At 45.6% G+C, this 11,622-nt stretch overlaps 1 protein-coding gene and 1 pseudogene across 2 annotated transcripts; one reads left to right on the forward strand and one right to left on the reverse strand.

Annotated features, from left to right (window-relative positions):
- Positions 1-221: 221 nt before the first annotated feature.
- On the reverse strand, positions 222-6,988 carry LOC123148083 (extensin). 2 transcript variants are annotated; one of them, XM_044567439.1, is made up of 3 exons: positions 6,754-6,988; positions 1,207-1,395; positions 222-920 (listed from the first exon to the last, which is right to left on the reverse strand). In XM_044567439.1, the coding sequence occupies exons 2-3, from the start codon at positions 1,379-1,381 to the stop codon at positions 355-357; spliced, it is 741 nt and encodes a 246-aa protein (XP_044423374.1). In that variant the 5' UTR covers positions 1,382-1,395; positions 6,754-6,988; the 3' UTR covers positions 222-354. The 2 variants fall into 2 exon arrangements, with proteins under 2 accessions (XP_044423374.1, XP_044423375.1); XM_044567440.1 differs by lacking the exon at positions 6,754-6,988 and adding an exon at positions 1,651-3,977.
- LOC123153465 (receptor kinase-like protein Xa21) lies at positions 1,664-6,358 on the forward strand (annotated as a pseudogene).
- Positions 6,989-11,622: the final 4,634 nt, after the last annotated feature.

An 11,622-nucleotide genomic window follows, 5' to 3' on the forward strand; every position in this document is an offset into this window, starting at 1 on the left:
TGGGCTTGTTGTGATGTGCCCACAGCTGAACCTGTGTTGTGTGTTGTGTTTCGTGCGTTTGTGTTGGACCTTCGCGTTGTGGCGTTGGGTGTGCGTGTGTGTGTGTTTCAGTTGATACCTTGTGGACTTTGTGCTCGGTGGTTGCTTTATTTATAAAACGGGGCGAAAGCCTTTTTCGGTAACTAACTAAAATGTAAAACAACAAAGATAATTGGCATTCCTTTGAACCCAAAAATCTAACGCACACCTTTATTTGTAATTTGATAAAGTTGATATGAACATTACAAATATCACTCACAGTATGACAGTAGTGAGATTACATGGTTGTCGCACCTCGCCCTTGTCCTTGGGGAACTATGGGTCAGCAGGTGGGTGTGGCGGATCATGGAAAGTGCTATCCTTGGGGATAGGGCTAATCTTTGGAATTCTGGGAACTTGAACATCAGAATTTTCGCCGCCGGCTTCGTGATCGGGATCTGCTTTCAGCGAAGGCTTGCAGGTTACAGGTTGAAGTGTGCTGCACGATTCACCAGGGACCGAGTGTGGAGGATCTTGCAGGGTGGGCGTCAAAGACTCGCCGATAGGTTCAGGAGTCGGCTGGTCAGGGAAGTGGCTGGAAGAGCTAAACCTGGGGCTTTTGGGATCTTTGTAATCACCACGTTTTGCCGGCAAACGCTTGTCGGTCAGAGACTGAAGTGCGCTGCATGAACCACCAGGAATCAGGTGCGTGGGGCTTTCGAGGCTGCGCATCTGCGGCGTGTTGGTTACAAGTTGAGGTTCTCTACTAGGATGAATCATGTTCTTAGGATGTTTGCTGGTGGGACGACGAGAAGGCTTGTGGATTGGAATTTTAGGTGTGCTGGATGGAAGTGGGTGAAGAACCTTTTGCTCCGGGGCAACGGACCGGCTACAACTCGAATCTGATAGAGAGTAGTTGTAACAATTAGCACGTATCAATGACATAAAAAAAATTCCCGCACATGCGTGCAGAAAGTACATACTACTTACTACTCCCTGTGTTCCTAAATATAAGTTTTTGAAAAGATTTCACTATGGACCATATACGGAACAAAGTGAATGAATTTATACTCTAAAATGCGTTTATATACATCCGTATATAGTTCATAGCGAAATCTCTACAAAGACTTATATTTAGGAACGGAAGGAGTAGTAACTAATTGAGTGGGTTAGTAGCAAGCTGCGTACCTGGAGCGGCTGGAGGCTGAACGGCACGAACAGCTGGAATGGCAGTTCCTGGAGCCGCCGGCTGTATGGCGGCCGCGGCGGCGGTAGAGGAGAAAGAGCTCAGATGTGGATTTCTGTGCGACATGAGCCACACCAGGGAGCGCAGAGACGGAGACCAGCCCGGAGCAAGTGCCATTTCTCACTGGCTACCTACAGGGCAGTTAGTTCGATCTGTCAAAGCTCAGAAGCAAGTCGATCTGTGGTGAGTGCCTCTAAATTAGCGGCTTGTATGGGTATTTATAGTAGTATCAGAAATGTCGTGCCTCAGCGAGGCACTTGCCTGGTACCTTCCCCACCGACAAAATTAACTACTAGTACTACTATATATGTGCATTCATCGAGGCCTGACCATCAAATGGAATTGAAAAAAAAACATACAAAAAATGACAAGGCGTGCGTTCATACCACCACCACCACCATGCGAAGACTTGAGGCAGCTATTGTGCTCCAGGTCAGAGCCGAGCCGCAAAAGGATCGTGATCAACACCCTCAAGTGTCAAATATCCTACAAAGTCCGTACGCAGGTCTGCCAGTCTCAGTTGCGAGGATTCCATATACCATAGTACCTAGCAAGGAATCAACTCGTACGTACAAGTGGATCAGATCAACGACTGGCTCCAGCAAAATCAACTCGTACCAATCCCAAAGCAGAGCATGCGTTCATGGATGATGGATGTCAACGTCCCATTTCCCATGGAAACGTATGTTGATTTGACTGCACCCAGCATATGCTCTTCTTTCCCCGAAAGAACTGCACATATGCGTACTGCTTACTTAAATCTGCAATCTACAGTTAGACGCCACCGCCACGGGTAGACATCTTCTTCCAAAGGAGATCGACGTTTGGTCTCACGCAGTGTAGCTCCAAGTCACAGCAATGGCATCTTTGTTCACAGGCCTTGCTAGGTTCCTTTGCCTCTTCAGCTTCTTTTGCAGCCTGCCACTAGCCATCTGCGATGAATCCCAAAATGATAGACAGGCCCTGCTCTGCTTCAAGTCCCAGCTCTCCGGACCACCCGGAGTTTTGGCTTCATGGAGTGACGCTTCCCGGGAATTCTGCGACTGGCGTGGGGTCATGTGCAGCGCAATGCCGCCATTGCGTGTCATTGCACTGGACCTTGAATCACAAGGCATATCAGGCTCCATGTCGCCTTGCATTGCCAACCTCACTTCGCTGGCGAGGCTCCACCTATCAAACAACAGCTTCCACGGCGGCATACCGTCCGAGCTCGGCCTCCTGACCCAACTCGCCGACCTCAACCTCAGCATGAACGCTTTGCAAGGTAACATCCCGTCTGAACTCTCTGCATGTTCCCAGCTCCAGGTCCTGGGTTTGGGGAACAATTCCCTCCATGGAGAGATTCCACCTAGCCTTAGTCAATGCAAATATCTTCAAGAGATTAACCTTAGCAACAACAAGCTCCAAGGGGGCATCCCTTCTGCTTTTGGAAATCTTCCTGAGCTGCGCATACTAGTTCTCGCTAGTAACGGGCTCACCGGCAACATGCCGCCATCTCTGGGCAGCAGCCATGTCCTCACGTACGTCGATCTTGGGAGGAATGCTCTCACAGGGGTCATCCCAAAGTCCTTGGCAAATAGTTCAGCTCTTCAGGTACTTAGACTCATGGGAAATAATTTTACTGGAGAACTCCCCAAGGCTCTCTTCACCACCTCGTCACTTATTGCCATTTGCCTCCAACAGAACAGTTTTGTTGGTTCAGTACCTCCTGTTACTGCCACATCCCCCCCTGTTAAATATCTTGATTTAAGGAACAACCATCTTTCAGGAAGGATACCTTTCTCATTAGGGAACCTTTCCTCCCTAGTTCATCTTCGTCTCACAGATAATCAGTTAGTTGGGAGCATCCCAGAGAGCTTAGGCTACATTCCAACACTGCAGAAACTGAGCTTGAGCGTAAACAACTTATCTGGGCCAATTCCACTGTCTCTCCTCAACATGTCATCCCTGAGAATTCTTACCTTATCGGAAAACTCATTAATCGGAAGATTGCCATTTGACATAGGCTACACGCTCCCGAATATTCAGGCCTTGTTGCTCTCAAAGAACAATTTTGATGGCCCAATCCCAGCCTCCCTCATCAAAGCTTACCACCTATACATGCTTTACCTGAATCATAATAGCTTTACTGGATCCATACCATTCTTCGGTTCATTGCCAAATTTAGAGCAACTTGATTTGGCACACAACAACCTAGAGGCAGGTGATTGGGGATTTGTCTCTTCACTCTCACATTGTACTAGGTTAACTAAACTGATGCTGGATAGCAACAATCTCCAAGGGAAACTGCCAAGTTCAATCGGTAATCTTTCCAATAGTCTTCAGTGGTTGCTGCTAAGTAGCAACAACATTTCTGGACCTATACCATCGGAGATTGGTAACCTTAAGAGCCTCAACATCTTGTACATGAGTAACAACAGTCTCACTGGCAATATACCAGCAACACTTGGGAATTTACAAAGTTTGGTTGATCTATCCCTTTCACAGAACATGCTTTCAGGCCTAATTCCAGATATTACTGGTAATCTCGTCCAGTTGAGTATGCTGGAATTGGATCACAACAACTTTAGTGGAAGGATACCCGCAAGTCTAGCAAGATGTACTCGACTCAAAATACTCAATCTTGCTCACAACTCACTGGATGGGCCAATACCAAGTAAGATCTTCAAAATCTCTACACTCTCTGAAGAGTTAGACTTGTCATACAATTATTTGTCGGGAAGAATGCCAGAGGAAGTTGGTAGCCTCATTCATCTGAAGAAAATGAACATGTCAAATAACAGGCTGTCTGGCAACGTCCCGTCAACTCTCAGCCAGTGTGTGGATCTGGAGTATCTTGACATGCAAAGCAATTTCTTTGTAGGAAGCATTCCACAGTCTATTGCCAGATTATCCAGCTTAAAAAATATGGATATTTCTCAGAATAATTTATCCGGAGAAATACCAGAGCCCCTCAAATCCTTGAAATCCCTCCAGTACCTCAATTTATCCTTCAACCATTTTCATGGTGAAGTTCCAAGAGGTGGTGTTTTCGACATTGCTGGTGCAGTGTCAGTTGAAGGAAATTATCATCTCTGTACAAGCATTCCAACAGGAGGCATGTCCCTTTGTTCTGCACTGGTTGACAAGAAAAGAAAACACAAGTCATTGGTTCTGGTCCTAGCGATTGTGTTGCCGATTGTTGTTGTCACTATAATTATTTTGTCATGTATTGTGGTAATTTATCGGAAGAAGAGAATGCAATCCAATCCCCATTTACAACATGTCAACGAGCACATAAAGAACGTATCATATGAAGACGTTGTAAGGGCAACTGATCGATTCTCTTCTGCAAACTTAATTGGTTCTGGATCATTTGGAAGGGTTTATAAGGGCAGTCTCCAGTTTCAAGATCAAGTTGCCATCAAGATTTTTGACCTTGACATTTATGGAGCACATAGGAGCTTCATAGCAGAGTGTGAAGCCCTTCGTAATGTGCGCCATCGAAATCTTGTAAGAATCATTACTTCATGCTCTTCAGTGGATCATACTGGGGCAGATTTCAAGGCCCTAGTGTTCCCATACATGCCAAATGGTAACCTAGAAATGTGGCTACATCCGGCGGATCATGAACATGGTGAAAGAAATACTCTGTCATTAAGCCAAAGGATTAATGTAGCCTTGGATGTAGCATTTGCTTTGGATTATCTTCACAACCAGTGTGCATCTCCAATTATACACTGCGACTTGAAGCCAAGCAATATTCTTTTGGGTCTTGATATGGCTGCATACGTCATCGACTTTGGCCTAGCAAAATTTTTGTTCAGCGCACCAAATGCACATCAAGACAGATCAATAAGTGCCTGCCACCTAAAAGGATCCATAGGATACATTCCACCAGGTTTGATAAGCTTATTCTCAAAATAAAATAGTTCTGTTTATAGAGTTGTACAAATAATGATTATCCTCTAATTTTATTGTGTTTGCAATGTCAATGCAGAGTACGGCATGAGTGAACAGATATCAACCAAGGGTGATGTCTACAGTTTTGGGGTGCTTCTGTTACAACTGATAACAGGGTGCAGTCCAACTGATGATAAATTCAGTGATGGTATAAGCCTTCATGAATTTGTTGATAGAGCATTTACAAAGAATATTCATGAGGTTGTTGATCCCACAATGCTACAAGATGACATGAATGCAGCTGACCTGATGAAGAATTGTGTTATCCCACTGATTGCAATCGGCCTCTCTTGCTCCGCGACACCACCAAAAGACCGGCCAGATATGGGACAAGTTTCTACTGAGATCCTTAGAATCAAGCACGCGGCCTCACAAATGCGTGCCAGATGAAGCAAACATTTGGAAGATGGCAACTTGCAACAGAAGCGCATCTAAAGAAGAAAAGTGATGTAACTACCTTACAGTGTTTTCCTTTTAGGATTCAGTTACTGGCATTTCCAAACAGTAATATTCTCTTGCTGCAATAGCATTTAATGTAATTTTTCTTTTAGTTTTATTGAGTAGTAACTCTGTAAGCACCATCCAAGGGATTAAGGCTCAAATGTCCAATCAGATTGATTTAAATGTTTTTAGAAGGTGATTTGGGATCCGAAATGGGAATCAAAGCTCGAATCTGCACATGAATGCAAATGCTGGTCCTATGCGAGATTTGGCAGGAAAGGAACAAGTGCACTTTCAGAGGCAAGATCGCCTCCGCACACGAGGTTGTCACCGCAATCATACGAGCAATGGAGCTATGGCGCCCAGCCGGAGCAAACTGCATTGAGCCCCCTTTTGGGGAACCTCCATGAGAGATTGTTAATTCTCTGGCAGCCAATAGGGCTGTACTTTTCTTTATTTTCAGTTCATTTCCTTTTCACCCTTGATCTTAGGAGCCCCACCATTTTATCTTCCGTTGCTTCCTGCTAATCATCAATCAGCCAGCAATTTGCTGGATCTTCCAAAAAAAAGACCGGTCAGATATGGGACAAGTTTCTACTGAGATCCTTCGAATCAAGCACGCGGCCTCACACATGCGTGCCAGATGAAGCAAAGATTTGGAAGGATGGCAGCCAGTGAAAGAAGTGCATCCAAAGAAGTAAAGTGATGTAACTACCTTACTGGTGCCCAGGCAAAAAAAACTTATTGGTGGTTTCCTTTTGGAATTCAGTTACTAGCATTTCCAAACGTATTACTGATATTCTCTTGCTGCAGTAGCATTTCATGTAATTTTTCTCTAGGTCTGTTGTGTAGTAGTATCTCTGTAAGCACCATCGGAGGGATAAAGCTCAACAGATTTGCATGCTTAATGTCCAGTCAGATTGAGTTAAATGTTTTTACAAGAGTGATTTTTGCTCCGAATGGGAATCAAAGCTCGAGTATGCACATGAATTCGAACGAAAAATAAAATCCGCTACAAAGTAGTAACTCGAACCGAGTAGATACAGATTGGATTTCGCCAAATCCCCGCAGAAGATGAAGCAGATAGACATAGCACACGCGTGTACCTGTTCGCCGCAGAACGGCGGCGCTGCTTCGTGCCGACTGCCGCTGGGGCCTGCAGGCGCCGCCGCTGCTTGGGGCCTCGCCACACATTGGCCCTATCCTATTCCTATCCTCGCAAGACTGAAGGCTCCCCCGCCGTCGTCCTGCGCTGTCGAAGCTCGGGCAGCGTATAGCGCGGTCCTTTCAGCACCGGGCCTTCGCCCTATTGTTGTCACGGACGGGTCACGAGGAAGAAAGAAAAATACATATTTGGTCCTCCGTCTTTTCCAACCAGGGCGATAAGATCTGCATCGAAAACAAACTACATTAATGATTATATCCGCACCAACTATCTATGACACACACGAACGATAAGGTTCTTTAATAGCAACGTCTTCAACAAGATAGCGACACTCAAGTGTTGCTGTCATCGGGTTCAACAACGCAAGACCAGAATCTAGGTTTTCACATTGAAAAAAAAAACAGTCTGAGCAATATCTTCAACAAGGTAATAATGTCAAAACATCATCATTGCCTCGTATAATCAACTCGGCTCAGGCCTAGGCTTTCACCCCAAAACTCGAGACCGGGTGCTTGAGTAGCACTACCACCGAAGTCACTTATGTGTTGTCGTCGTCCCTTTTTCACGACCCCAATAGCTACATGTGATGTACAACCACCGCTGCCGCACCACCGCCCCTTTGCGTCAAACCGTTGTCCGTAGCCCTTGGGGTGGATGACCTTACCATGATCATGGCCCTCCTGGAGGAGGAATCTGCCCTCCCCCCTGGCACCTCGGTGGCGCTACTTCTCGCCTCTCCTGAGCACTCTGATCCCATAGGCGAGGTGGGAGGCTGCTTGGGGTGGGGGGGGGGGAGGGCGGGGGACAGCGACACCAGCAGCGTCGGTTTGGACGTGTGTCCCCTGTCCTCGCCTCTAGCCACTGCGACCTCCTCGCTGGCCCCATTGCCATCTCCCTCGACAACCCTGGCTGCTACCCCTCCGGTGCTGAAAGGGACCACGGCGACCCGACACCCATCCAGTCGCGGAGCTTGCTCCTTCTACTAACAGCCGTCATAGTGACCATCAAAATAGATCATGGCGGGCATCACGCCTCCACGCCGAGCGGCTGAGCACCCCCCACCAAGTTGTTGGGCACCCCACATCAAGCGGGAGCGCCGTCGCCATGCTGTTGTGCGCCTCTGCGTCTACAGCGTCACCTTCGCCACCCCTCGATAGAGAACCTCCACGTGGCCTCCTCGACACCCCAGAGAGTAACACAATCATCCCGGAACTTGCAAAATGCTCAAATGCACATTTGGAATACACAAATATGACATGTATGGTAGTTATAAAAAAGAACATATATGGTCCAATATACGGTCTTGGATACGCGCGTGCTTTGCGGTACTGCCATGCCTCCCTATTTGTCTGTAATCCGATCGCGCCCGACGGGTAGCCGAGTGGGTGTACCTTTGTGATACGGTCCCTGTTCATATCCCTAATTCATTCGAGTCCCTGCCACCCAAAAACGCATGTATATATGTTTGTCTTCCTCGTGGATGATGACGTCAAGCAGCTATGCCACATGATATCATTGTGGCGATGACCAGAGAGAGGCTCTATTTGTGGTTGATCTAGCGCGATCGATGACGTCGAACAGTTGTGCCATGTGATATCGTTGTGGTGACGATCAAAGAGGCTCTCTCATGGCCACTAGTAGAAAAAGGCTCATTTGTCCCGATTCATAAAGCCCATCTGTCCTGGTTGGGGAACCGGGACTAAAGGGTCGTTACTAATACCCTAGGCCTTTAGTCCCGGTTTTTATACAAACCGGGACAGATGGGCCTCCACGTGGCCGCTCCGGCGAGCCCAGCCAGGAGGGCCTTTGGTCTCGGTTGGTAGCACCAATCGGGACCAATAAGCTTCCACGCGTCAGCATTTCAGCGTCTGTTTTTTTAAAGGAGGTGGTTTAGGGATTTTGGGGGTTAATTTAGATTCGTGTAGGTAGCTAATAGAGAGATGTGTCCTCTCTTATCTCCGTGCTATTGCTACTGCTAGGCCTAAACATGACTTAGATTGAAGTGAGGCAACATGTGGTGCATGTCGAAAGTAATACTAATCCTAACTTGATCAAGTTTGGATTGTACTACTTTCGACATGCACCACATGCATGTTGCCTTCACTTCAATCCAATCCATGTTCATTTCATCCACAGATATATAATAACTCTTCATGATCGCATCATGCATCATCATAATAACAAGTCTTACTAATCATCATCATACAACTTCTACTCGTTATTAATAACAAGTCATACGATCATCATCCTAATAGTCATCGAACCAACCCTACTTTGTTCTTAGCACATGATCACCAGTATTAGGTAGGACCTAGATACCCTCTTTAAGGTAAAATAACATAAAACAATATAGACCCTGACTCTCCATTATGGAGAATGGAGATCATCATCTCTCCAATTCTTGCGCTTCGCATCCTTTTGCTTCCAAGAACCTCCTTACGAATGTCCATACATTTTTTCCATTTACTGATTAGCATGTCTCCACTTCTTTGAGAAATCCGGTATGGACAGTTGAGATTCGTAGGATGACCTGGATATATGTTCAAAACACGAAGGCTGCCATTCTGATACATCAAATGAGGCACACAATCCTCTGGGATTCTCTGTTGAAAAATATAGTAATAACTTCATAGTTAGCAATGATGTACTAGTTTTAGAAGTATGCAAAAGATGCACGGATGTCGTAATGGTAAAATATCTTACCAGGGTATCTCCATGGTAGTTATCGTAGTTCAACATGTGCACTGGTGGCACGTATTGACCATAATGTTGAGGAGTTTGATTGTAGATATTGTAATTTTCAATATCAGTACAAAATCCGACCAGATGAATTTTCTCCTGATAAGTTAATTCGGAGCCATCGGTATAGTGGGTTTTGTCTACCATGTTTCGCACATTGTTTGAACAATCAAAATAAGCTGTCAATGGAAATAAGTTGTCAACTATTTTGAAATAAACAATATAAATTAGCTAATAACTATGTTTGAGAAACTCACATAGCGGTAGAACTGAAGGCGTATCAACAAGGACCCAAATGTCCATATTGTCTTGCTCGATTTCAGGATCACCAAGATCCATGGTGACAAGCATACCCTCATCAAAACCATACATCTTGCAAAATGCTTCCCAATTTTTGCAACCAAAATGGGTTACGCTCTCAGCATTATACAGATTTACTTCAAAATCCACATCATGATGGGTCCTTAGGTGAATTTTCTTTGTTTCAAAATTTTCATGGTCTTCAAAATCCATCCTCTCCAAGACATAGCGTCTTGCATGGCATGGGATAAGCTATACTCGAATTGTAAAAGATGAAAATTACACATTAAAATAGTTGAAGTCATGCTTAATTACGAAAAAACACTTGTCACCGTTGCGTACCGTTTCAACATCGAAGGTCTCCTCGAGCTTAATGCTAAAGCGCCGATCATCGTCCAGGTGAGGCCTGTCGCACAAACCTCGATCGTCGTGGCACCACCCGCACTCCCCCGGGAGACTTTCGTCGTCCGATGATGACATTTCCTACGTTTATAATTCAAAGATTAAACTTGTACAATTAAATATATGTACTACAAAAACTAAATTAGATCATTATTATTCATCACGGGTTGACTATCGGTTTGTCGAGTCTTTTCTTGAAAACTCTCAGCTCACGTGGTGTATACATTCGACCATTGGTGATGGTCGCTCCTCCATTTGTCCTCGGAGTGCATTACACCAAAATGTCTAGCACACGGGAACGAAGGAGAAGCGACCCCCACGACAACAATCGGGATTCTTCGTCCTCTCATATATGGTGGAGACTCGACAGATTTAAAGTCAACCCGAAATATCGTTTAATTATCTTTCTAAAAGAGGATTTGGCTGGTCTCACCTCGATGTCGGAGGGGGTCGGTGACGGGGACGACGGCGGGGATGATGGAGGGGCCGGGGGCTCCTAGATTTCTGTGAAAACAAAAACCCTATAAGCTATCAACTAATCATATGCATATGCCTTGCATAGTGCTCTCCAATTATAGCATTCAAAGTAGGAATAGTTTTCCAATTTGAGCATTCAATAAGCAAAATCAAATTGCAAAATAAAGTAGTATTCAAATTAGGATGCATTCAATTATAAGCAAAACTACATCATCTCCATGCGTTCGTACATCATCGAATATTATCACTAATACACCTCGAATACTATCATACATATAGCATCGCCAGTACAACTAGAACTGTAGCGCCCAACAGGTATTGGCGCGGGCGGTGGACACCCAAAGGGAAGGAACCATCACAGGATCATACCTCCAGTGAGATCCCTGAAGAACCTGCCAGGTATTGTTGAACCTGCCCTCCAACGCAGCCATGTAGCGACGGACGTGCTGGTCCTCCTCGCTGACATGGTGACGTACCACCTCCGCGGTGTCCGGAAGCCTCGGCACCGCCACTGGCCCACGTGATCGCCACCAAACAAGGATCGGGTCAACGACGGGCTGGCTCCTCACCAACCTACGCCCCCCGGAAGGTAGCACCTCCCAAAACCAGCCCGACGGAGCCCAGTCCCGGACATGGCCCCTCTGATCAAGCCGGCCTCCTCCTTCGAGTCGACGACGAGGATGCGGGATAGGCATCGTCGATGTCGATGCGGGAATAATTGCTTTAACTAAAAAACAAACTCGTTCTATTAATTTCCTTACTATAAATATAATCAAGTAGTACTTACTAAAAATAAACTAGCTAGTTTAACTAGTTCTATTATTTTTATAACTAATTCTATTAAACACTTTCTAAGTAGTACTTACTAAAAGTTATCGGGGAGGGGGTACGT

This window comes from Triticum aestivum, chromosome 7A (genome assembly GCF_018294505.1).
Source record: "Triticum aestivum cultivar Chinese Spring chromosome 7A, IWGSC CS RefSeq v2.1, whole genome shotgun sequence".
NCBI classification, from domain to species: domain Eukaryota; kingdom Viridiplantae; phylum Streptophyta; class Magnoliopsida; order Poales; family Poaceae; genus Triticum; species Triticum aestivum.